Raw genomic sequence first — 27,335 nt, 5'->3', positions numbered from 1 at the left:
TATATAAGCATGAAAGTTTTAAATAAATTTGTCGATTGGTGACAAGTTTTCAGATGCAGCTATAAATTAACATATAATATTCTGTGCACATAGTTGATATATAAATGTGTCATCTGGATTCTATTCTATAAAAGATGTTTACGACAATTACGTGCATTTCTTAACTAACGGTTCTTTTTCATGACTTAGGACTTTACCTTGAAAGTAAATGCGGTATTACTGCCTGCACTCTTTCTCAATATTACACACAAAAGGTCTGCTTTCCCGTGAGCAAGTTCAATTAAGTAAAAAAGAGTTGATTGGTGGATACGCTTTTTTTGTGTGTTTTTTTTATGTGCTGGCTGAAGTTACAGTACTTTTATTGTAAACATTTTCCTTATACAATATGTGAAAATGAATTCTACACTGGATGAATATACTGATGTCTATATAAAGCGGATTTGTGAGCAAAACATCTCCCACATTCTGAACATGAAAATGGCTTCTCCCCTGTGTGAGTTTTTATATGTACGTCAAGCTGCGATTCCCAAGTAAAACATTTTCCACATTCTGGACATGAAAATGGTTTTCCTGTGTGAGATATCTCATGTGAAATTAGAGATGACTTTTGTATAAAGCACTTTCCACATAGGCTACACGAAAATGGCTTCTCCCCAGTGTGAATTCTTTGATGTCTAACAAGATCTGATTTATGGGTAAAACATTTCTCACATTCTGAACATGAAAATGGCTTCTCCCCTGTGTGTGTTTTTATATGTGCAGCAAGCACAGATTTCCGAGTAAAACATTTTGCACATTCTGGACAAGAGTATGGCTTCTCCCCTTTGTGGTGAGTTCTTATATGTACATCAAGACTTGATTTACTGGTATAACACTTCCCACATTCTAAACATGAAACCGCCTTCGTCCCAGTGTGAGTTTTTTGATGATCAACTAGATATGAATGTTGAGTAAAACATTTCCCACATAGATTACATGAAAATGGCTTCACCTCTGAATGAATTCTCAAATGTCTAACAAAACTGTATTTGTGATCAAAGCCTTTTCCACATTCCGTACAAGAAAATGACTTCTCCTCTGTGTGAGTTTTTAGATGTACAATGAGTTGTGATTTTCGATTAAAACATTTTCCGCATTCTGAACATGAAATTGGTTCCTTCCCTGTGTGAGTGTTTTGATGTTGAATAAGATGTGTTTCATGGATAAAACATTTTCCACATACCTGACATGAAAATGGTTTCTTTCTGTGAATTATTTGATGTGCAAATAGAGTTGACTTTTGCCTAAAGTACTTTCCACATATGATGCAAGAAAATGGTTTCTCCCCTGTGTGAATTCTTTTATGGTTAACAAGATCTGATTTCCAAGTAAAACATTTCTCACATTCTGAACAGGGAAATGGCTTCTCCCCTGTGTGAGTTCTTTGATGATCAGCAAGAGTTGTCTTTTGTCTGAAACACTTTCCACAAAAGGTACAAGAATATGGCTTCTCGCCTGTGTGAATCCTTTCATGGTTAACAAGAACTGATTTTAAATTAAAACATTTACCACATTCTGAACATGAAAATGGCTTCTTATCTGTGTGAGTTCTTTGATGCACAATTAGAGTTGACTTTTTTATAAAACACTTTCCACATTGGGTGCAAGAAAATAACTTCTCCCCTGTGTGAATTACTTGATGTCTAACAAGATCTGATTTCTGGGTAAAGGATTTCTCACATTCCAGACATGAATATGGCTTCTCCCCTGTGTGAGTTCTTAAATGTTTGGCAAGAGTTGATTTACTTTTATAACATTTCCCACATTTTAAACATAAATTAGGCTTCAAGTCTGTGTGAGTTTTCTGATGGTCAACCAGAGATGAATGCTCAGAAAAACATTTTCCACATTCTGGGCATAAATATGGCTTCTCCTCTTCATATGTATGATGTATAATACCACAATCATCTGTCAAAAAATAAAACAGATTTTGTAAATCGCAAACAATATAAACTGGAGGCCCTCACTGCAGTATCAGTTATACTGCCGAGATAAACATGGTCTTATTATCAAGATGACTCTTCTACAATGCCAAAGAGAAATCACAGAAAATTAGTTGATAATAATATGGATTAGTGTCTCATGAACGGTAAGACAAGAACATTATCTATGGCTCCCCTACATGAGGCCACGTAAGTGAAATAATGCTTTATGATACCAAACAATGAGTGTCTAAAGACTCTCAGGATTGAAGAATCAGTAACAAGATTTTAAAAGCAAGCACACATTTCCCACAATTGAACCCCTTGTAACTGAAAAAAAAAAAAAACAATCTCCAAATCCGTAAAATTTCTGTACAAAAACAATGGCAAAATGTAATCCGTTGATGCAAAACAATCCTTCCAGATACGCCTCACCCCGATTTTCATTGTGTTTTTGGGAACAGAGAAAATGCTGTGGGCAAAACTATTAACATGTGTGGAGTTCAAGTCAAACATATAAAATAAACCAATGGAAAATAAAAGGTATAAGCAAAAGGAGAACTGTGCATCTTAAAAAATGAAACTTTATTATATAAAAAAAGAAAACAGTATAACACAGCTATTAAAAGCAACAACAGATGTATACAACAGCATATGACAGGCCAAAATAATGAGCAATAATAAAACATGTCCTCAAACCAAAAGTTTTTGCTTTTCATCTATAACATAAATGCACTACCTGTATCGATGTCACATTTTTACTGAAAGTTAATTTATATTTTGGAAGAAGGGGTTAATACACCACTGAAAAAAACGACAGAACAAAGAACGTAAAAAAAATAGTTGCATTCGGTTACTTCTCAAGCATTTTCCAAGGTCACTACTCACCTGGGCAGTTATCTGTAGGAGTCTCCTCTTTACATAGCTGATCGCCCCTCAAATTTCTCTCTGGAGCATTAATATTGTTCAGATCTTTATCTGGATCCAAAAGCTGCAAAACAAATATTGTAAAAGTCCCCAATGATCGGAGAAGTGATGGTGAGAAGATTCGAACATGTGATGTCTGTGGTCAGCTGTGATCCTGCCGTTTCCACCAGTCTCATTACACAAGTATAAAACATATAATACTGGAGGAAAAAACAAGACTGAACACAAGGACGTCACAGCCGTCTACACATCATAGGGGAAATGTCCGCCTACCTGATGGTCCTGTGGAAGAATAGGAGGAGCGGGACATCTCTCTGGGGTTGTCCTCTTACTGGAGAGAACTGAGGAGACACAGAGGACAGACATCATTATTACATACAGAGAATTATAGGCCGTGTGTATTTAGTCCTGTCTATTACCTGGTGATGTGCGGGGCCGGTGCTCCTCCATCATCACCTCCTGGTACCGATCCTTGTGTCCTTCTAGATACTCCCACTCCTCCATGGAGAAATAGACGGTGACGTCCTGACACCTTATAGGAACCTGACACACACAATGATACCGTCATCACCCAGAATCCTCTAGTGCTGTCCTGTATAATGTCCCAGCATTCCCAGCAGTGTCACCTCTCCAGTCAGCAGCTCAATCATCTTGTTGGTGAGTTCTAGGATCTTTTGGTCATTGATGTTCTCATGTATCCGGGGGTGAGGAGGAGGCTCCAGGATTGGGCTCAGGGTTCCTCCCCGTCCTTCAGACACAGGGGCCTGACAGCGATCACTAGAGGCCTTCACTACTGTGTAATCCTGAGTGTGGAGACATTAATTATATCACTACAGACATCTCCAGAGTCCATCACCTCTCCGGTCATATCTCCTGTTATTCCCATAGATAATGAGGTCATGTGATGACATCAGAGCCTCTCACCTCTCCGGTCATATCCCCTGTTATTCCCATAGATAACGAGGTCATGTGATGACATCAGAGCCTTTCTCTTCTCCGATCATATCTCCTGTTATTCCCATAGATAATGAGGTCATGTGATTACATCAGACCCTCTCACCTCTCCGGTCATATCCCGTTATTCCCATAGATAATGAGGTCATGTGATGACATCAGAGCCTTTCTCCTCTCCGATCATATCTCCTGTTATTCCCATAGATAATGAGGTCATGTGATTACATCAGACCCTCTCACCTCTCCGGTCATATCCCGTTATTCCCATAGATAATGAGGTCATGTGATGACATCAGAGCCTCTCACCTCTCCGGTCATATCCCCTGTTATTCCCATAAATATGAGGTCATGTGAGGACATCAGAACCTCTCTGGTCATATCCCCTGTTATTCCCATATATCAGGGGTGGTCAATCTTTTTTCTGCCAAGGGCCATTTGGATATTTATACCATCCTTCAGGGGCCATACAAACTCGGCCCACAAAGTACATCCTGACTCTGGCACTGGTTTCAGGACGTAATCTTTCATTGCATGCCCTGCAGTGTTCAGTAGTGAACACTGCATGTGTGCTAACAGAGCAAGAAGAAATTAATGAGCTGGTTGTAATCAAAATACACCTCCCTGCCCAAGAACACGGTCCCTGAGAATCTGCTTGGGGGCCTGATAAAAGGTCATCGAGGGCCATAATTGGCCCTGGGGCCTGAGATTCCACACCCCTGCCATATATAATGATGTCATGTGATGACATCAGAACCTCTCACCTCTCCAGTCATATCCCGTTATTCCCATAGATAATGACGTCATGTGATGACGTCCGAACCTCTCCGATCATATCCCCTGTTATTCCCATAGATGAGGTCATGTGATGACATCAGAGCCTCTAACTTCTCCGGTCATATCACCTGTTATTCCCATAGATGAGGTCATGTAATGACATCAGAGCCTCTCACCTCTCCCATCATATCCGCTGTTATTCCTATAGATAATGACGTCATGTGATGACATCATAGCCTCTCACCCCTCCGGTCATATCACCTGTTATTTCCATAGATAATGAGGTCATGTAATGAGATCAGAGCCTCTCACCTCTCCGGTCATATCCCGTTATTCCCATAGATAATGAGGTCATGTAATGACATCAGAGCCTCTCACCTCTCCCGTCATATCCCCTGTTATTCCCATAGATAATGACATCATGTGATGACATCAGAGCCTCTCACCTCTCCCGTCATATCCCCTGTTATTCCCATAGATAATGATGTCATGTGATGACGTCCGAACCTCTCCGATCATATCCCCTGTTATTCCCATAGATGAGGTCATGTGATGACATCAGAGCCTCTAACTTCTCCGGTCATATCACCTGTTATTCCCATAGATGAGGTCATGTAATGACATCAGAGCCTCTCACCTCTCCCATCATATCCGCTGTTATTCCTATAGATAATGACGTCATGTGATGACATCAGAGCCTCTCACCCCTCCGGTCATATCACCTGTTATTTCCATAGATAATGAGGTCATGTAATGAGATCAGAGCCTCTCACCTCTCCGGTCATATCCCGTTATTCCCATAGATAATGAGGTCATGTAATGACATCAGAGCCTCTCACCTCTCCCGTCATATCCCCTGTTATTCCCATAGATAATGCCATCATGTGATGACATCAGAGCCTCTCACCTCTCCCGTCATATCCCCTGTTATTCCCATAGATAATGATGTCATGTGATGACATCAGAGCCTCTCACCTTTCCAGTAAGCTGGAAGATTATCTCTAGGGCGAGATTTAATATTTTCTCTAGCATCTTGTCCCTGTTCTTCTTCATCTTTGATGAGTCAAACACAAAAATCTATTTAGAAAAAAAAAACAACAGAAGATCCTTTATTGTAAAAACGATCACATGTTAAAAAAATTTCAAAAGGAAAAATACAAAAAATTAACTGGACATAATAAATGGAAAGGAATGCAGTGGTTCTTGAAAAGTTTGTGAATAGTGATGAACGCCTGTGCTCGTTACTTGAGTTTGCCAAGGGTGCTTGGGTATGCTTGAGTATCGCAGTTGTTCGAGTGACATGTTCGTGTCCCGACCCGCATGTTTTGAGGCTGTTTGACAGCTACAAAACATGCAGAGATTGGCTGATAAACACAGGTGATCCTCACTTTTCTGGTTTTCTAACATGCGCAAAACATGCGGGTGCGGGGACGCGAACATGTCACTTGAGAACCTGCGATAGTCGGCGCATACCCGTATATAAAAAGAGAACGGGACCAGCATCATAAAGAAGGGATCACCACACCAATATACAAGAATATAACAAATGTTTATTAAATGTAACCAACACCAAACAAAGAAAACTGTAATCTAAAAACAGTTAAAAACTCCCAAAAACAACCATGGGAGATGAGGGTCAATACAATAAATGATCTAAATATTCAAAAAACATTGTACAATCCGTACCACATATGTATGAAAGCCGTACTCAAGCTATGACCATATGGTCGGTGCATACCTGAGCGCACTTGGCAAACTCTAACAACGAGCACTTGTGCTCATCACTATTTGTGAACCTTTCCAAATTTTCAAGATTTCTACATAAATTTGACCTAAAACTAAAACAGAATTTCACACAAGTCTAAAAGTAGATAAAGAACCAAATCAAACAAATGGGTCAAAAATATTAATGAAGTTGTCCATTACTTGTGCAACTTCTCATACCCCATGCTTGGCCTCAATAAAATAAAAAACCTTATACTCATCTCCTGTGCTGGGGCTGTTACCACTGTGTCGGCAAGCGCTCTTCCCAGGGCTCCCGTGGTGTTGATGTAACACGTGACCCCTTCGCCCAATCAGTGCTGGCGTCATTGCCCCAGGCTCCTGTTGAATTGAACATGAAGAGAAAGCGAAAAACCAGGTGCAGCCCTGACTTCCTCTTCATGTTCAATTTGTCCAAAGGCGGGAACAGTGACGCCGGCGCTGATTCGGAGGAGTCACATGTCACAACAACTGCACGATAGCCCCGGGACCGTGAGTGTTGGCACTTTGTCATTATTAGAATGAGGAAAAAAATTGTATACTCTATCACATGTCTGTGAGTTGCTAAACTGTGAGAACCTTTAGGATTACCAGCTAATTAAAAGTGAAATTAGAATCTGGTGTTTTCAATCAATAGGATGACAATCATGTGTGAGTGGGAGACATGTTTAAGTTAAAGAAAAAGGATCCATCAAAGTCTGATCTTCACACGTTTGTGGAAATCGATCATGGCACAAACAAAGGAGATTTCTGAGGACTTGATCAAAAAGTATAGTTGATGCTCAACCATTTCTAAAACGTTTGAACTCAACTAATTCACAGTCAGACAGATTGCATAGAAATACTGATATTCATGGCCATTATTACACTCCTCAAGAGTGGTCAACCAACAAAGATCATTCCAAAAGAAAGGCATATAGTAGTCCATGAGGTCACAATGGAACCCAAGGTAGCATCACAGCAACTAAAGGCCTCTCTTACATTAGCTAATTTTAAAGAGATTGCCACTACTTGAACAACAATTTCTCAATTACTGTACACCTCCATGTGAAACAAAAAAGTCTGCTCTCACCTCTAGTGCTGACATTTCTAGGGTCTTCAGTACATTGTTTTGTCACATGAGCCATGCAGCCAATTAGCAGCTGTTAATAGGCCGCTTCATTCTTCCTGCTATCTGGTGGAAGTCAGAACTGTTCCTGCTCTTTCACTTCCTCCTGATGTAAGTTTTGTCCGAAGGAAGTGAGAGTGATGCGCCTTATTAGCCGCCGATGATTGGCTACAGTTAAAGTTTAGGAATGGAGAAGTCAAAATAATGACATATATTACTATAGAAATCTTATGTAATGGCCTGAAATGAGCAGTTCATTTAGAGAACCCACCAACATAACAGAGGTTTTGTAGGTGGAAAAAGGCTCCAAGCTGATGTGCAGAACTAATCAATTGAAACATTTTGATGCAGTTATTGCTACGCAGCGGGGTCACACTAAATGCTAAGGCTAAGTTCACACTTGCGTGTGGCTGGTCTGCGTATGGCTGCGTAGTTCCTCCTTTAAGCTCCGCCTATGCTCTGCCTACTTCCGCATGCATCCTGCTTGCCGATCTTTAACATTGGGTACGCAGGGACATGCGTTATGTGGATGAGGTGTTTTGACAAGCCTGGTGACCGCACGGGAACGCAACTTTTTGCAAACCAGCCACACGCAAGTGTGAACCCGGCCTAAGAAAGCATTATTTAGCCTCATTTGTTTGAGGTTGTTTTCTCCATCTACTGAACATTTGAAATATAGAAAATTCTGAAAGTTGGATTTTTGCTGCTGGATTGAGAAGTTAAAAAACTCCTTCATGTTTGAGACTAAAGCGGAGTCAAAATGATGTGAGTCCTTAACCTGTCAGCTGCAGCCAATCAATGGCTGGGATGGTCACATGACATACATAATGGAATGTTGTTCATGCAGTGGTTGTAAATTTGGACTTACAAAGATCATGGGAACATGAGTGCGGGAGAATTTTTATTTTATCAAACAAAGCAATAACAGTCGTAAAGAGGGAGACTTATGAAATGGACTAGCGCAAAAGCCGTGAAGTGATTACTCTTGTTAGAGATATTAAATGATTTTTTTTAATCTGTAAAGCTTGATAAAATAGGAAGAAGATCTGATTACCTGACCTGTCCTCTTCCTTTGACACAGTGGACCATTCCCTATTATTACTATAGCTGGTCCGAATAACTAAAGCAATTGTTACCATCCACCTCTCATGTCTCCCCTTTTCCCCATAGTTTGTAAGCTTGCGAGCAGCAGGGCCCTCATTCCTCCTGGTATCTGTTTTGAACTGTATTTCTGTTATGCTGTAATGTCTATTGTCTGTACAAGTCCCCTCTATAATTTGTAAAGCGCTGCGGAATATGTTGGCGCTATATAAATAAAATTATTATTATTTATTATTATTATTACAAACCCTATCATCCATTGGCATCACAGACATGGCCCTATCCTGGATCTCGTCATACCTAACAGACCGAACATTCAGTGTCTCCCACTCACACACCACCTCCTCACCTCGCCCCCTATCTGTCCGAGTCCCGCAAGGTTCAGTCCTAGGGCCCCTACTCTTCTCCATTTACATCTTCGGCCTGGTACAGCTCATAGAGTCCCATTGTTTTCAGTATCATCTCTATGCCAACGAAACACAGATCTACATCTCTGGACCAGATATCACCACCCTACTAACCAGAATCCCACAATGTCTGTCTGCTATTTCATCCTTCTTCTCCGTGAGATTTCTAAAACTTAATATGGACAAAGCAGAATTAATCATTTTTCCCCCATCTCACTTGACTCCCCCAACAGACCTATCCATTAAAGTAAATGGCTGCCCACTCTCCCCAGTCCCACAAGCTTGCTGCCTAACTGAAATCCTTGACACTGATCTCTCCTTCAAACCGCATATCCAAGCCCGGTCCACCTCCTGCAGACTTCAACTCAAAAATATTTCCCGGATCCATACATTCCTCAACCAAGAATGTGCAAAAACCCTAGTCCATGCCCTCATCATCTCGCGCCTCGACTACTGCAACCTCTTGCTCTGTGGCCTCCCCTCTAACACTCTCGCACCCCTCCAATCTATTCTAAACTCTGCTGCCTGACTAATCCACCTGTCCGCCCACTATTCCCCGGCCTCTCCCCTCTGTCAATCCCTTCACTGGCTTCCCATTACCCAGAGACTCCAGTTTAAAACCCTAACCCTGGCATACAAAGCTATCCACAACCTGTCTCCTCCATATGTCTGTGACATGGTCTCCCGGAACTTACAGGTACGCAACCTCCGATCCTCACAAGATCTCCTTCTATATTCCCCTTTTAACTCCTCTTCCCACAATCGCATACAAAATTCCTCCTGCACATCACCCTACTCTGGAAGTCTCTACCACAACACATCAGACACTCGCATACCATCGAAACCTTCAAAAAGAACCTGACGACCTACCTCTTCCGACAAGCCTACAACCTGCAGTAACCACCGATCCACCAAACCAATGAATAACCAGCTCTACCATTGCCTACTGTATCGTCACCCATCCCTTCTAGATTGTGAGCCCTCGTGGGCAGGATCCTCTCTCCTACTGTACCAGTCGTGACTTGTATTGATTAAGATTACTGTACTTGTTTTTTTTTTATTATGTATATATTATGTATACCCCTTGTAGCATGGCTAAAGGGTTTGTAGTCGATGGGAGGTATGTGCCACATAAGTGCCTGGTTGCTGTAATGTAGCCCGGAGTATTCCTTTTTTTGCACATAATCTTGTATATGTGTTTCAGGACCTGTGGTAATGTCAGACCACATGGCTAATCATGTGATGGGTTACTGGGTGGGGTTAGCTCTTTATAAGACTGGCTAATCCTTTACACAGCAGATATGTGTGGAGGTGAAACCCTCCTGAGTGTGTTACGGCTTCAGGACTGAGCCGGATGAACTGGACACTTGCTTTTCTTTGCCTGAACCAAAGGCCCATTTTGCTTTCTGTTATTTGCCACATGGTTTATGAAGCAATAAACCCAGTGAACTTTAAAGGAACACGTCTCCTGAGTGTCAGCCGTCGCAGCTGAGTGAGTGAAATCCTTACACCCTATAATAATAAATAATAATTACTACAATTACACATACAGGGCTCTCAGCTGCAGTTTCCTGTGCCTCTCAGCAGAAGACTGGAATTCTGGCAGCAGATTTGTCCTCTATTTTGGGAGGCTTTGTAGCAACTGGCAACGTTGATAATTATTGTTCCCGCCTGAGTGGGAGTAGTTATATCGCCCTCGCTGCAGTGTGCTCATTAGCCAGTACAAAGTAAGGCAGACTTTCTGGCGACTAATTATCCTAGGTGCAGTACCCTGTCTGACCTGGGGGTAAGGGGGGCGCCAGAGAGCTGCAAGTTCCAAACTGGAACTTGGAACTGGGATATAGATAAATCCCCTTCAGAAAGATCGAGGGGCAACCAAACATCCCCAGTTCATGACAAATTGGTGCGAGTGGTGGGGGTGATAAAGGTATCCTCCCTGTGAACCGTGACACTTGGTATAAATAAATAATGACTGCGCAACTTTCTCTTTGAACCATATTGCCGCCCTGATACTTAAAGAAGCTTTCAACTAATTGGACAAATCCTTGTCATACCTGTTATGATCTGGTGGTTTAGGAACAACATGAGACAAGCTCTGAAGGGGGTGGTATCTGTACTGACCGCAAACCCTGAACCTAGCAGCACAACTAAAAATAGCTGTGGGGGGTACCTGACGCTCCCTAGACCCCTCGGCACAGCCTAAGATCTAACTTCCCCTAAAGATGGAAACAGGAAACCTATCTTGCCTCAGAGAAAATCCCCAAAGGAAAGATAGCCCCCCACAAATATTGACGGTGAGAGGAGGGGAAAATAACATACGCAGAAATGAAATCAGATTTTAGCATAGGAGGCCAGTCTAGCTTGATAGATAGGACAGGAAAGGATACTGTGCGGTCAGTATAAAAACTACAAAACAATCCACACAGAGTTTACAAAATCTCCACACCTGACTAAAGGTGTGGAGGGTAAATCTGCTTCCCAGAGCTTCCAGCTAACAGAAATAATCCATACTGACAAGCTGGACAAATATAGAATGCACAGAACAATAAGTCCACAACATGTGGACTGAAATGAGCAAAGCCAGAACTTATCTTTGCAGAACTGGTCAGGAAACCAGGAGAATCCAAGCAGAGATGTGAATCCAGCCAGGAAACATTGACAAGTGGCACAGGCTGAAGAAAGAGCCAGACTTAAATAGCGGAGCAGAAGAGACGATAAGTGGAGGCAGCTGATGACAGCTAACTCCAAGGAGCAGCCATACCACTAGAAACCACAAGAGGGAGCCCAAGAGCAGGACTCACAAAAGTGCCACTTACAACCACCGGAGGGAGCCCAAGAGCGGAATTCACAACACATACCCACGCTTGGCCCCGATAAAATAAGAAAGCTATAATCACTTCCTGTGTCAGCACCACTTCCGCGGTGCCAGCACTCGTGTTTTGCGGGGCTCCCGTGCAATTGTAGTAACACGTGACCCTGGCGACTAATCAGCGCTGGTATGCGCTAAACGCTCTCATTTTTCATATTTATAGTGCAGTAATGCAGTTCAAATTCCGTGTTTCAAGTTTGCATGTTCTAGCGCTGCAGTGTGCTGCCTTATTTGCTTGACTAATCAGCGCTGGTGTCACTCTCCCCGCCTTCAGACAAATTAAACATGAAGAGGAAGTCTGGGCCACAGCTGATCTCTGACTTCCTCTTCATGTTGAACTTGTTCTAAGGCAGGGACGTGTCATGCTACCGCACAGGAGCACTGGAGAGAGAGACTGCGGGGTATGTCACTCTCTCCTCCATGTGTAGTGCAGTATCTGTCACTCTCTCTTCTCCATGTGTAGTGCGGGGTCTGTCACTCTCTCCTCCATGTGTAGTGCGGGGTCTGTCACTCTCTCTCCTCCATGTGTAGTGCGGGGTCTGTCACTTTCTCTCCCCCATGTGTAGTGCGGGGTCGGTCACTCTCTCTCCTCCATGTGTAGTGCAGGGTCTGTCACGCTCTCTCCCCCATGTGTAGTGCGGGGTCTGTCACTTTCTCTCCTCCATGTGTAGTGCAGGGTCTGTCACTCTCTCTCCTCCATGTGTAGTGCAGGGTCTGTCACTCTCTCTCCTCCATGTGTAGTGCGGGGTCTGTCGCTCTCTCTCCTCCATGTGTAGTGCGGGGTCTGTCACTCTCTTTCCTCCATGTGTAGTGCGGGGTCTGTCACTCTCTCTCCTCCATGTGTAGTGCGGGGTCTGTCACTCTCTCTCCTCCATGTGTAGTGCAGGGTCTGTCACTCTCTCTCCTCCATGTGTAGTGCGGGGTCTGTCACTCTCTTTCCTCCATGTGTAGTGCGGGGTCTGCCACTCTCTCTCCCCCATGTGTAGTGCAGGGTCTGCCACTCTCTTTCCTCCATGTGTAGTGCAGGGTCTGTCACTCTCTCTGCTCCATGTGTAGTGCAGGGTCTGTCGCTCTCTCTCCTCCATGTGTAGTGCAGGGTCTGTCGCTCTCTCTCCTCCATGTGTAGTGCAGGGTCTGTCGCTCTCTCTCCTCCATGTGTAGTGCAGGGTCTGTCGCTCTCTCTCCTCCATGTGTAGTGCAGGGTCTGTCGCTCTCTCTCCTCCATGTGTAGTGCCGGGTCTGTCGCTCTCTCTCCTCCATGTGTAGTGCGGGGTCTGTCACTCTCTCTCCCCCATGTGTAGTGCGGGGTCTGTCACTCTCTCTCCCCCATGTGTAGTGCAGGGTCTGTCACTCTCTCTCCCCCATGTGTAGTGCAGGGTCTGTCGCTCTCTCTCCTCCATGTGTAGTGCAGGGTCTGTCACTCTCTCTCCTCCATGTGTAGTGCGGGGTCTGTCACTCTCTCTCCTCCATGTGTAGTGCAGGGTCTGTCACTCTCTCTCCTCCATGTGTAGTGCGGGGTCTGTCACTCTCTTTCCTCCATGTGTAGTGCGGGGTCTGCCACTCTCTCTCCCCCATGTGTAGTGCAGGGTCTGCCACTCTCTTTCCTCCATGTGTAGTGCAGGGTCTGCCACTCTATCTCCTCCATGTGTAGTGCATGGTCTGTCGCTCTCTCTCCTCCATGTGTAGTGCGGGGTCTGTCGCTCTCTCTGCTCCATGTGTAGTGCAGGGTCTGTCGCTCTCTCTCCTCCATGTGTAGTGCAGGGTCTGTCGCTCTCTCTCCTCCATGTGTAGTGCAGGGTCTGTCGCTCTCTCTCCTCCATGTGTAGTGCAGGGTCTGTCGCTCTCTCTCCTCCATGTGTAGTGCAGGGTCTGTCACTCTCTCTCCTCCATGTGTAGTGCAGGGTCTGTCACTCTCTCCTCCATGTGTAGTGCAGGGTCTGTCACTCTCTCTCCCCCATGTGTAGTGCAGGGTCTGTCACTCTCTCTCCCCATGTGTAGTGCGGGGTCTGTCACTCTCTCTCCCCCATGTGTAGTGCAGGGTCTGTCACTCTCTCCTCCATGTGTAGTGCAGGGTCTGTCACTCTCCTCCATGTGTAGTGCAGGGTCTGTCGCTCTCTCTCCCCCATGTGTAGTGCGTGGTCTGTCGCTCTCTCTCCTCCATGTGTAGTGCGGGGTCTGTCACTCTCTCTCCTCCATCTGTAGTGCAGGGTCTGTCACTCTCTCTCCTCCATGTGTAGTGCGGGGTCTGTCACTCTCTCTCCTCCATGTGTAGTGCGGGGTCTGTCGCTCTCTCTCCCCCATGTGTAGTGCAGGGTCTGTCACTCTCTCCTCCATGTGTAGTGCAGGGTCTGTCACTCTCTCTCCCCAATGAATAGTGCAGGGTCTGTCACTCTCTCTCCTCCATCTGTAGTGCAGGGTCTGTCACTCTCTCTCCTCCATGTGTAGTGCAGGGTCTGTCACTCTCTCTCCTCCATGTGTAGTGCATGGTCTGTCACTCTCTCTCCCCCATGTGTAGTGCAGGGTCTGTCACTCTCTCTCCTCCATGTGTAGTGCATGGTCTGTCACTCTCTCTCCTCCATGTGTAGTGCAGGGTCTGTCACTCTCTCTCCTCCATGTGTAGTGCGGGGTCTGTCACTCTCTCTCCTCCATGTGTAGTGCAGGGTCTGTCACTCTCTCTCCTCCATGTGTAGTGCAGGGTCTGTCACTCTCTCTCCTCCATGTGTAGTGCGGGGTCTGTCACTCTCTCTCCACCATCTGTAGTGCAGGGTCTGTCACTCTCTCTCCTCCATGTGTAGTGCAGGGTCTGTCACTCTCTCTCCTCCATGTGTAGTGCAGGGTCTGTCACTCTCTCTCCCCCATGTGTAGTGCAGGGTCTGTCACTCTCTCCTCCATGTGTAGTGCAGGGTCTGTCACTCTCTCCCCCATGTGTAGTGCGGGGTCTGTCACTCTCTCTCCTCCATGTGTAGTGCGGGGTCGTCACTCTCTCCTCCATGTGTAGTGCAGGGTCTGTCACTCTCTCCCCCATGTGTAGTGCAGGGTCTGTCACTCTCTCTCCTCCATGTGTAGTGCAGGGTCTGTCACTCTCCTCCATGTGTAGTGCGGGGTCTGTCACTCTCTCTCCTCCATGTGTAGTGTGGGGTCTGTCACTCTCTCTCCTCCATGTGTAGTGTGGGGTCTGTCACTCTCTCTCTCTCCTCCATGTGTAGTGCAGGGTCTGTCGCTCTCTCTCCCCCATGTGTAGTGCAGGGTCTGTCACTCTCTCTCCCCCATGTGTAGTGCAGGGTCTGTCACTCTCTCTCCTCCATGTGTAGTGTGGGGTCTGTCACTCGCTCTCCTCCATGTGTAGTGCGGGGTCTGTCACTCTAGTGCGGGGTCTGTCACTCTCTCCCCCATGTGTAGTGCGGGGTCTGTCACTCTCTCTCCTCCATGTGTAGTGCGGGGTCTGTCACTCTCTCCTCCATGTGTAGTGCAGGGTCTGTCACTCTCTCCCCCATGTGTAGTGCAGGCTCTGTCACTCTCTCTCCTCCATGTGTAGTGCGGGGTCTGTCACTCTCTCTCCCCCATGTGTAGTGCGGGGTCTGTCACTCTCTCTCCTCCATGTGTAGTGCAGGGTCTGTCACTCTCTCTCCTCCATGTGTAGTGCAGGGTCTGTCACTCTCTCTCCCCCATGTGTAGTGCAGGGTCTGTCACTCTCTCTCCTCCATGTGTAGTGCAGGGTCTGTCACTCTCTCTCCTCCATGTGTAGTGCAGGGTCTGTCACTCTCTCTCCTCCATGTGTAGTGCAGGGTCTGTCACTCTCTCTCCACCATGTGTAGTGCGTGGTATGTCACTCTCTCTCCTCCATGTGTAGTGCAGGGTCTGTCACTCTCTCTCCTCCATGTGTAGTGCAGGGTCTGTCACTCTCTCTCCTCCATGTGTAGTGCAGGGTCTGTCACTCTCTCTCCCCCATGTGTAGTGCAGGGTCTGTCACTCTCTCTCCTCCATGTGTAGTGCAGGGTCTGTCACTCTCTCTCCTCCATGTGTAGTGCGGGGTCTGTCACTCTCTCTCCTCCATGTGTAGTGCGGGGTCTGTCACTCTCTCTCCACCATCTGTAGTGCAGGGTCTGTCACTCTCTCTCCTCCATGTGTAGTGCGGGGTCTGTCACTCTCTCCTCCATGTGTAGTGCGGGGTCTGTCACTCTCTCTCCACCATCTGTAGTGCAGGATCTGTCACTCTCTCTCCTCCATGTGTAGTGCGGGGTCTGTCACTCTCTCTCCCCCATGTGTAGTGCAGGGTCTGTCGCTCTCTCTCCCCCATATACAGTGCGGGGTCGGTCGTTCTCTCTCCCCCATGTGTAGTGCGGGGTCTGTCACTCTCTCCACCATCTGTAGTGCAGGGTCTGTCACTCTCTCTCCTCCATGTGTAGTGCGGGGTCTGTCACTCTCTCCTCCATGTGTAGTGCAGGATCTGTCACTCTCTCTCCTCCATGTGTAGTGCGGGGTCTGTCACTCTCTCCTCCATGTGTAGTGCGGGGTCTGTCACTCTCTCTCCTCCATGTGTAGTGCGGGGTCTGTCACTCTCTCTTCCCCATGTGTAGTGCAGGGTCTGTCACTCTCTCCTCCATGTGTAGTGCGGGGTCTGTCACTCTCTCCTCCATGTGTAGTGCGGGGTCTGTCACTCTCTCTCCTCCATGTGTAGTGCGGGGTCTGTCACTCTCTCTCCTCCATGTATAGTGCGGGGTCTGTCACTCTCTCTCCCCATGTGTAGTGCAGGGTCTGTCACTCTCTCTCCCCCATGTGTAGTGCGGGGTCTGTCACTCTCTCCTCCATGTGTAGTGCGGGGTCTGTCACTCTCTCTCCCCCATGTGTAGTGCGGGGTCTGTCACTCTCTCTCCTCCATGTGTAGTGCGGGGTCTGTCACTCTCTCTCCCCCATGTGTAGTGCAGGGTCTGTCACTCTCTCTCCTTCATGTGTAGTGCAGGGTCTGTCACTCTCTCTCCTCCATGTGTAGTGCGGGGTCTGTCACTCTCTCTCCTCCATGTGTAGTGCAGGGTCTGTCACTCTCTCTCCTCCATGTGTAGTGCGGGGTCTGTCACTCTCTCTCCTCCATGTGTAGTGCGGGGTCTGTCACTCTCTCTCCTCCATGTGTAGTGCAGGGTCTGTCGCTCTCTCTCCCCCATGTGTAGTGCAGGGTCTGTCACTCTCTCTCCTCCATGTGTAGTGCAGGGTCTGTCGCTCTCTCTCCTCCATGTGTAGTGCAGGGTCTGTCGCTCTCTCTCCCCCATGTGTAGTGCGGGGTCTGTCACTCTCTCTCCTCCATGTGTAGTGCAGGGTCTGTCACTCTCTCTCCTCCATGTGTAGTGCGGGGTCTGTCACTCTCTCTCCTCCATGTGTAGTGCGGGGTCTGTCACTCTCTCTCCTCCATGTGTAGTGCTGGGTCTGTCACTCTCTCTCCTCCATGTGTAGTGCGGGGTCTGTCACTCTCTCTCCTCCATGTGTAGTGCAGGGTCTGTCGTTCTCTCTCCCCCATATACAGTGCAGGGTCTGTCACTCTCTCTCCTCCATGTGTAGTGCAGGGTCTGTCACTCTCTCCCCCCCATATACAGTGCAGGGTCTGTCACTCTCTCTCCTCCATGTGTAGTGCAGGGTCTGTCACTCTCTCTCCCCCATGTGTAGTGCGGGGTCTGTCACTCTCTCTCCTCCATGTGTAGTGCGGGGTCTGTCACTCTCTCTCCTCCATGTGTAGTGCGGGGTCTGTCACTCTCTCCTCCATGTGTAGTGCGGGGTCTGTCACTCTCTCTCCCCCATGTGTAGTGCAGGGTCTGTCACTCTCTCTCCTCCATGTGTAGTGCAGGGTCTGTCACTCTCTCCTCCATGTGTAGTGCGGGGTCTGTCACTCTTTCTCCCCCATGTGTAGTGCAGGGTCTGTCACTCTCTCTCCCCCATGTGTAGTGCAGGGTCTGTCACTCTCTCTCCCCCATGTGTAGTGCAGGGTCTGTCACTCTCTCTCCATGTGTAGTGCAGGGTCTGTCACTCTCTCTCCTCCATGTGTAGTGCGGGGTCTGTCACTCTCTCTCCTCCATGTGTAGTGCGGGGTCTGTCACTCTCTCTCCTCCATGTGTAGTGCAGGGTCTGTCGCTCTCTCTCCTCCATGTGTAGTGCGGGGTCTGTCACTCTCTCTCCTCCATGTGTAGTGCAGGGTCTGTCGCTCTCTCTCCTCCATGTGTAGTGCGGGGTCTGTCACTCTCTCTCCTCCATGTGTAGTGCGGGGTCTGTCACTCTCTCTCCTCCATGTGTAGTGCAGGGTCTGTCGCTCTCTCTCCTCCATGTGTAGTGCGGGGTCTGTCACTCTCTCTCCTCCATGTGTAGTGCAGGGTCTGTCGCTCTCTCTCCTCCATGTGTAGTGCAGGGTCTGTCACTCTCTCTCCTCCATGTGTAGTGCGGGGTCTGTCGCTCTCTCTCCTCCATGTGTAGTGCGGGGTCTGTCACTCTCTCTCCTCCATGTGTAGTGCGGGGTCTGTCACTCTCTCTCCTCCATGTGTAGTGCGGGGTCTGTCACTCTCTCCCCCATGTGTAGTGCGGGGGTCTGTCACTCTCTCTCCTCCATGTGTAGTGCGGGGTCTGTCACTCTCTCTCCTCCATGTGTAGTGCGGGGTCTGTCACTCTCTCTCCTCCATGTGTAGTGCGGGGTCTGTCACTCTCTCCTCCATGTGTAGTGCAGGGTCTGTCGCTCTCTCTCCTCCATGTGTAGTGCGGGGTCTGTCACTCTCTCCTCCATGTGTAGTGCGGGGTCTGTCATTCTCTCCTCCATGTGTAGTGCGGGGTCTGTCGCTCTCTCTCCTCCATGTGTAGTGCAGGGTCTGTCGCTCTCTCTCCCCCATATACAGTGCGGGGTCGGTCGTTCTCTCTCCCCCATATACAGTGCAGGGTGCTGGCGGAGATAAATACGGTGACTCCCTGTAGATCAGTGAGAAGACATCTGGAACTGAGGAGACACAGCACACACATACCTCCACCTCCACCTCCAGGGTCGTGTCTAGAATAGAGTTGTTCCTGTGAGGGGATGATGTCACGGGAAGGGGCTGAGCCTCCTCCTGATACCATGATGTTGTATTGTGTGGTGGCTTCAGGTTATGAAAGCCATTGTGTGGATGTGACTGACCTGAAAGGACGGAGCTGTGTGGAGATGGCAATTATGCTGTGTTTGTATATATAGGACTGAGTGTGAGTGGTCTGAGGTTGTATATTGTGGGCACAGAAAAGTGTATGATGTTCCTGTACTGTGTCTCCCCACCTCCTTGTAGATTGTAAGCTCTCACAAGCAGGTGTGTCTTATTTTGCTTTAATTATTGTATTATTTTTAACGTTGTTACTTATGACTTGTGTATGAACTGTTAGGCTATGTTCACACATAGCGTCGGGTCCCTGCGGGTTCTCCCGCAGCGGATTTGATAAATCTGCAGGGCAAACCCGCTGCGGTTATTCCTGCAGATTTATCGCGGTTTGTCCTGCGGGTTCCGCTGCGGGTTCCGCTGCTGGATTTTACTCCTACTATTGATGCCGCATATGCAGCAATATGCAGCATCAATAGTAATGTTAAAAATAATAAAATCATGATATACTCACCCTCTGACGTCCCGATCTCCTCGGCGCTGCAGGCGGCGGTCCGGTTCCAAAGATGCTGTGCGACCAGGACCTTCATGACGTCACGGTCATGTGACCGCGACGTCACCGCAGGTCCTGGTCACATAGCAAACCTGAGACCGGACGGCCGCGTGCAGCACTGAGACTTCAGAGGTGAGTATATCATTATTTTTTATTTTCATTCTTTTTTTTTTTTACTCAAATATGATTCCCGGGGCCTGGAGGAGAGTCTCCTCTCCTCCCCCCCGGGTACCACCCGCATATTATCCGCTTACTTCCTGCAAGGTGGGCACAGCCCCATGCGGGAAGTAAGCGGATCAATGCATTTCTATGGGTGCAGAATCGCGATTCTGCACAAAGAAGTGACATGCTGCGGGTTGTAAACCGCTGCATTCCCGCGCGGTTTTTCCCGCAGCATGTGCACAGCGGTTTGCGGTTTCCATAGGGTTTACATGTTACTGTAAACGCTATGGAAACTGCTGCGGACCCGCAGCTGCAAAATCGCCGCGGTTCCACGGTAAAAACCGCAATGTGTGAACATAGCCTTAAACTGTCCAGCACTGCAGAATATGTTGGCGCTATATAAATATTATACCCTCATATCTTCCCTATTCTATAACCCTAAACAGTTACTCAAAACTTTTAACTCCCTCCTCCGGCCACCACTGCCCCCTCCAACATCTCTGCTGAGGACTTTGCCACACACTTCAAAAATAAGATCGACCAAACAAGGCAAGTCTTTATTGTTCAACCACCACAACCCTTTTGTATACCACACCTCTGCCCAAACCCCATAACCTCCCTGTTCAACATCACTGAAGGGGAGATAAATTGTCTCCTCTCCAAATCACACCTCACCACTGTGCACTAGACCCCATTCCATCCCACCTCGTCCCCAACCTCACCACCACACTTATCCCATCCCTAACCCATCTCTTCAACCTATCACTAACTTCTTATACCTTCCCTTCTGCTTTCAAACATGCCACAATCACGCCTATTCTTAAAAAGCCAACTCTCGACCCAACCAGTATGTCCAGCTATCGCCCAATATCGCTGCTCCCTTTCGCTTCCAAACTCCTAGAGCAGCACATCAACGCTGAACCTTCCTCCCACCTCTCATCTAACTTGCTCTTTGACAACCTACAATCTGGTTTCCTTCCCCATCATTCCACTGAGACTGCCCTGACCAAAATTACTAACGACCTACTTACAGCCAAAGGTAACGGACAATACTCTATAGTCCTCCTTCTAGACCAGTTCTGCTTTCAACGTACCACCTCTATGCTGATGATACTCAGATCTACCTCTCTTGCCCAGACGTCACCTCCCTGCTGTCCAGAATCCCAGAGTGTCTATCAGCCATATCGTTCTTCTAATCTCGCTGCCTCAAACTCAATGTGGACAAATCTAAACTCATCATCTTTCCTCCATCTCATAGATCTTCCTTACCTGATCTATCTATCACAATTAATGACATCATGATTTCTCCCTACCGGAAGTCCGCTGCCTCGGAGTAACCTGTTATGACCTGGTGGTCAGGACAATAATCGACCTGGTGGTTAAGAGCACACGGAATAACCTGATAGTTACTGATAATAAAGGACGAGCTCTGGGACGTGGGAACTCTGCTGACCGCAATCCCTAATACTATCAAACATACTAGAAATAGCCGTGGATTGCGCCTAACGCTCCCTATGCAACTCGGCACAGCCTAAGAAACTAGCTAGCCCTGAAGATAGAAAAATAAAGCCTACCTTTCCTCAGAGAAATTCCCCAAAGGAAAAGGCAGTCCCCCACATATAATGACTGTAAGATGAAAATACAAACACAGAGATGAAATAGATTTAGCAAAGTGAGGCCCGACTTACTGAACAAACCGAGGATAGGAAAGGTTACTTTGCGATCAGCACAAAAACCTACAAAAAGACCACGCAGAGGGCGCAAAAAGACCCTCAGCACCGACTCACGGTGCGGAGGCGCTCCCTCTGCGTCCCAGAGCTTCCAGCAACCAAGACAACAATAAAAATTGCAAGCTGGACAGAAAAATAGCAAACCAAAGAAATACAAGCTGGAACTTAGCTTCTGTTGGGAAGACAGGTCACAAGAACGATCCAGGAGTGAACTAAACCAATACTGGAACATTGACAGGTGGCATGGAGCAAAGATCTAAGTGGAGTTAAATAGAGCAGCAGCTAACGAATTAACCTCGTCACCTGTGGAAGGAAACTCAGAAACACCCACCAGAGGAAGTCCATGGACAGAACCAGCCGAAGTAACAATCATTACCACAGGAGGGAGCCCGACAACAGAATTCACAACAGTACCCCCCCCCTTGAGGAGGGGTCACCGAACCCTCACCAGAGCCCCCAGGCCGACCAGGATGAGCCAAATGAAAGGCACGAACCAGATCGGCAGCATGAACATCAGAGGCAAAAACCCAGGAATTATCTTCCTGACCATAACCCTTCCACTTGACCAAGTACTGGAGTTTCCGTCTCGAAACACGAGAATCCAAAATCTTCTCCACCACATACTCCAACTCCCCCTCAACCAACACCGGGGCAGGAGGATCAACGGATGGAACCACAGGCGCCACGTATCTCCGCAATAACGACCTATGGTACACATTATGGATGGCAAAAGAAGCATGAAGGGCTAAACGAAATGACACAGGATTGATAACCTCAGAAATCTTATACGGACCAATGAAACGAGGTTTAAACTTAGGAGAGGAAACCTTCATAGGAACATAACGAGATGACAACCAAACCAAATCCCCAACACGAAGTCGGGGACCCACACAGCGCCGGCGGTTAGCGAAACGTTGAGCCTTCTCCTGGGACAATGTCAAATTGTCCACCACATGAGTCCAAATCTGCTGCAACCTATCCACCACAGTATCTACACCAGGACAGTACGAAGACTCAACCTGCCCTGAAGAGAAACGAGGATGGAAACCAGAATTGCAGAAAAACGGCGAAACCAAAGTAGCCGAGCTGGCCCGATTATTAAGGGCGAACTCAGCCAACGGCAAAAAGGACATCCAATCATCCTGATCAGCAGAAACAAAGCATCTCAGATATGTTTCCAAAGTTTGATTAGTTCTTTCGGTTTGGCCATTTGTCTGAGGATGGAAAGCCGAGGAAAAAGACAAATCAATGCCCATCCTAGCACAAAAGGATCGCCAAAACCTCGAAACAAACTGGGAACCTCTGTCAGAAACGATGTTCTCCGGGATACCATGTAAACGAACCACATGCTGGAAAAATAATGGCACCAAATCAGAGGAGGAAGGCAATTTAGACAAAGGTACCAAATGGACCATCTTAGAAAAGCGATCACAAACCACCCAAATGACCGACATCTTTTGAGAGACGGGGAGATCCGAAATAAAATCCATAGAAATATGCGTCCAGGGCCTCTTCGGGACCGGCAAGGGCAAAAGCAACCCACTGGCACGAGAACAGCAGGGCTTAGCCCGGGCTCAAGTCCCACAGGACTGCACAAAAGAACGCACATCCCGTGACAAAGACGGCCACCAGAAGGATCTAGCCACCAAATCTCTGGTACCAAAGATTCCAGGATGCCCAGCCAACACTGAACAATGAATCTCAGAGATAACTCTACTAGTCCATCTATCAGGGACAAACAGTTCCTCCGCTGGGCAACGGTCAGGTCTATCAGCCTGAAATTTTTGCAGCACCCGCCGCAAATCAGGGGAGATGGCAGACAAAATTACCCCCTCTTTTGAGAATACCCGCCGGCTCAGGAACACCCGGAGAGTCAGGCACAAAACTCCTTGACAGGGCATCAGCCTTCACATTCTTAGAGCCCGGAAGGTACGAAACCACAAAATCAAAACGGGAGAAAAATAACGACCATCGAGCCTGTCTCGGATTCAACCGTTTGGCAGACTCAAGATAAGTCAAATTCTTGTGATCTGTCAAGACCACCACGCGATGCTTGGCTCCTGCCAGCCAATGACGCCACTCCTCGAATGCCCACTTCATGGCCAACAACTCACGATTACCAACATCATAGTTACGCTCAGCAGGCGAAAACTTTCTAGAAAAGAAAGCACATGGCTTCATCACCGAGCCATCAGAACTTCTTTGCGACAAAACAGCCCCTGCTCCAATCTCAGAAGCATCAACCTCAACCTGAAACGGGAGCGAAACATCTGGCTGGCACAACACAGGGGCAGAAGAAAAACGACGCTTCAATTCCTGAAAAGCCTCTACAGCTGCAGAAGACCAATTGACCACATCAGCACCCTTCTTGGTCAAATCAGTCAACGGTTTAGCAACAGTAGAAAAATTAGCGATGAAGCGCCGATAAAAATTAGCAAAGCCCAGGAACTTCTGCAGGCTCTTCACAGATGTCGGCTGAGTCCAATCGTAAATAGCCCGGACTTTAACAGGGTCCATCTCGATAGTAGAAGGGGAAAAAATGAACCCCAAAAATGAAACCTTCTGAACTCCAAAGAGACACTTTGACCCCTTCACAAACAAGGAATTCGCACGAAGGACCTGGAACACCATTCTGACCTGCTTCACATGAGACTCCCAATCATTCGAAAAGACCAAAATATCATCCAAATACACAATCAGGAATTTATCCAGGTACTCTCGGAAGATGTCATGCATAAAGGACTGAAATACTGATGGAGCATTGGAAAGCCCGAATGGCATAACCAGGTACTCAAAATGGCCCTCGGGCGTATTAAATGCTGTTTTCCATTCATCGCCTTGTTTAATACGCACAAGATTATACGCCCCTCGAAGATCTATCTTGGTGAACCAACTAGCCCCTTTAATACGAGCAAACAAATCAGATAGCAACGGCAAAGGATACTGAAATTTGACTGTAATTTTATTAAGAAGGCGGTAATCAATACAAGGTCTCAAAGAACCATCCTTCTTGGCCACAAAAAAAGAACCCTGCTCCTAACGGTGATGACGACGGGCGAATATGGCCTTTTTCCAAGGATTCCTTTATATAACTCCGCATAGCGGCGTGTTCTGGCACAGATAAATTGAACAATTGGCCCTTAGGAAACTTACTACCAGGAATCAAATTAATTGCACAATCGCAATCCCTATGAGGAGGTAGGGCACTGGCTTTGGGCTCATCAAATACATCCCGATAATCCGACAAAAACTCTGGAACTTCAGAAGGGGTGGATGACGAAATAGACAAAAATGGAACATCACCATGTACCCCCTGGCAACCCCAGCTGGACACAGACATAGATTTCCAGTCCAATACTGGATTATGAACCTGTAGCCATGGCAACCCCAAAACGACCACATCATGCAGATTATGCAACACCAGAAAGCGGATATCCTCCTTATGTGCAGGAGCCATGCACATGGTCAATTGGGTCCAGTACTGAGGCTTATTCTTGGCCAAAGGCGTAGCATCAATTCCTCTCAATGGAATAGGATACTGCAAGGGCTCCAAGAAAAAACCACAGCGCCTAGCATACTCCAAGTCCATCAAATTCAGGGCAGCGCCTGAGACCACAAATGCCATAACAGAATAGGATGACAAAGAGCAAATCAGAGTAACAGACAATAGAAATTTAGACTGTACCGTACCAATGGTGGCAGACCTAGCGAACCGCTTAGTGCGCTTAGGACAAACGGAGATAGCATGAGTGGAATCACCACAGTAAAAACATAGCCCATTCCGACGTCTGTGTTCTTGCCGTTCAGCTCTGGTCAAAGTCCTATCACATTGCATAGGCCCAGGCCCATGCTCAGATAGTAGCGCCAAATGGTGCACAGCTTTACGCTCACGCAAGCGTCTATCGATCTGAATGGCCAAGGACATAGACTCATTCAGACCAGCAGGCATGGGAAACCCCACCATGACATCCTTAAGGGCTTCAGAGAGACCCTTTCTGAAGATTGCTGCCAGGGCACATTCATTCCACTGAGTGAGCACAGACCACTTTCTAAACTTCTGACAATATATCTCCGCTTCATCCTGACCCTGACACAGAGCCAGCAAGATTTTCTCTGCCTGATCCACTGAATTAGGTTCGTCATAAAGCAATCCAAGCGCCAGGAAAAACGCATCAACATCACGCAATGCCGGATCTCCTGGCGCAAGGGAAAATGCCCAGTCTTGAGGGTCACCACGTAACAAAGAAATAATGATCTTTACTTGTTGAACAGGGTCACCTGAGGAGCGAGGTTTCAAGGCAAGAAATAATTTACAATTATTTTTGAAATTCAAGAACTTAGATCTATCACCAAAAAACAAATCAGGAATTGGAATCCTAGGCTCAGACATCGGATTCTGAACCACAAAATCTTGAATGTTTTGTACCCTTGTAGTGAGATTATCCATCCAAGAGGACAGACCTTGAATGTCCATGTTTACACCAGTGTCCTGAACCACCCAGAGGTAAAGGGGAAAAAAGAGACAAAACACAAAAAAATGGTCTCAGAACTTCTCTTATCCCTCTATTGAGATGCATTAGTACTTTGGGCCACCTGTACTGTTATGACCAGGTGGTCAGGACAATAATCGACCTGGTGGTTAAGAGCACACGGAATAACCTGATAGTTACTGATAATAAAGGACGAGCTCTGGGACGTGGGAACTCTGCTGACCGCAATCCCAAATCCTATCAAACACACTAGAAATAGCCGTGGATTGCGCCTAACGCTCCCTATGCAACTCGGCACAGCCTAAGAAACTAGCTAGCCCTGAAGATAGAAAAATAAAGCCTACCTTGCCTCAGAGAAATTCCCCAAAGGAAAAGGCAGCCCCCCACATATAATGACTGTGAGTAAGATGAAAATACAAACACAGAGATGAAATAGATTTAGCAAAGTGAGGCCCGACTTACTGAACAGACCGAGGATAGGAAAGGTTACTTTGCGATCAGCACAAAAACCTACAAAAAGACCACGCAGAGGGCGCAAAAAGACCCTCCGCACCGACTCACGGTGCGGAGGCGCTCCCTCTGCGTCCCAGAGCTTCCAGCAAGCAAGACAACAATAAAAATTGCAAGCTGGACAGAAAAATAGCAAACCAAAGAAATACAAGCTGGAACTTAGCTTCTGTTGGGAAGACAGGTCACAAGAACGATCCAGGAGTGAACTAAACCAATACTGGAACATTGACAGGTGGCATGGAGCAAAGATCTAAGTGGAGTTAAATAGAGCAGCAGCTAACGAATTAACCTCGTCACCTGTGGAAGGAAACTCAGAAACACCCACCAGAGGAAGTCCATGGACAGAACCAGCCGAAGTACCATTCATGACCACAGGAGGGAGCCCGACAACAGAATTCACAACAGTAACCCTTGACTGCTCTTTCCTTCAAACCGCACATCCAAGTTCTTTCCACCTCCTGTTGCTTCCAGCTCAAAATTATCTCCAGAATCTGTCCTTTCCTCAAACCTCAATCTACTAAAATGCTTGTGCATGTCCTCATCATCTCCCGCCTCAACTACTGCAACATCCTTTTCTGTGGCCTCTCTTCTAACACTCTCGCACATCTCCAGTCCATCCTTAACCCTGCTGCCTAATTCATCTCTCTCTTCGCTACGCCTCCGCTTCTCCCCTCTGCAAATCTCTTCACTGGCTCCCATTCCCGCAGCGTGTCCAGTTCAAATGACTAATACTGACCTGCAAGGCCATCCATAACCTGTCTTCTCCATATATCTTTGAACTAATCTACCGATATCTTCCCTCTCGTAATCTCTGGTCCTCCCTAGACCTCCTTCACTCTTATTCGCTCCTCACCTAATCGCCTCCAAGACTTCTCCCGAATATCCCCCATCTTCTGGAATTCTGTGCCCCAACACGTCCGACTATCAACCACATTCA

The 27,335-nt window shown here is 47.1% G+C and overlaps 2 protein-coding genes across 2 annotated transcripts in view; both read right to left on the bottom strand.

Annotated features, from left to right (window-relative positions):
• Positions 1-255: 255 nt before the first annotated feature.
• LOC138658973 (zinc finger protein 585A-like) overlaps positions 256-27,335 on the bottom strand; it is a 57,862-nt gene continuing 30,782 nt past the window's right edge. The window contains exon 9 of the mRNA XM_069745874.1: positions 256-1,682. Coding sequence (XP_069601975.1) covers positions 401-1,682 — 1,282 coding nt within the window. The 3' untranslated portion in view covers positions 256-400. The remainder of the gene's footprint in view (positions 1,683-27,335) is intronic.
• On the bottom strand, positions 2,624-18,901 carry LOC138658957 (gastrula zinc finger protein XlCGF66.1-like). Its single transcript, XM_069745873.1, has 7 exons — positions 18,852-18,901; positions 5,592-5,693; positions 3,515-3,691; positions 3,308-3,431; positions 3,162-3,229; positions 2,850-2,952; positions 2,624-2,765 (listed from the first exon to the last, which is right to left on the bottom strand). Exons 2-7 carry the CDS (start codon positions 5,667-5,669, stop codon positions 2,755-2,757), a joined length of 561 nt encoding a protein of 186 aa, XP_069601974.1. The 5' UTR covers positions 5,670-5,693; positions 18,852-18,901; the 3' UTR covers positions 2,624-2,754.

This window comes from Ranitomeya imitator, chromosome 1 (assembly GCF_032444005.1).
Source record: "Ranitomeya imitator isolate aRanImi1 chromosome 1, aRanImi1.pri, whole genome shotgun sequence".
NCBI lineage: Eukaryota > Metazoa > Chordata > Amphibia > Anura > Dendrobatidae > Ranitomeya > Ranitomeya imitator.
The sequence above is the reverse complement of the archived record's forward strand: the minus strand, read 5'-3'. Positions and strand labels throughout refer to the sequence as shown.

Bases quoted from the DNA above. Each gene is read 5' to 3' on its own strand.
- LOC138658957 (XM_069745873.1), bottom strand. From the start codon at position 5,669: ATGAAGAAGAACAGGGACAAGATGCTAGAGAAAATATTAAATCTCGCC. The intron at 3,230-3,307 runs GTAATAGACAGG...GTGTCTCCTCAG, and splicing joins CCGGCCCCGCACATCACCAG to TTCTCTCCAGTAAGAGGACA. The intron at 2,953-3,161 runs GTAGGCGGACAT...TTTGTTTTGCAG, and splicing joins TTCTTCCACAGGACCATCAG to CTTTTGGATCCAGATAAAGA.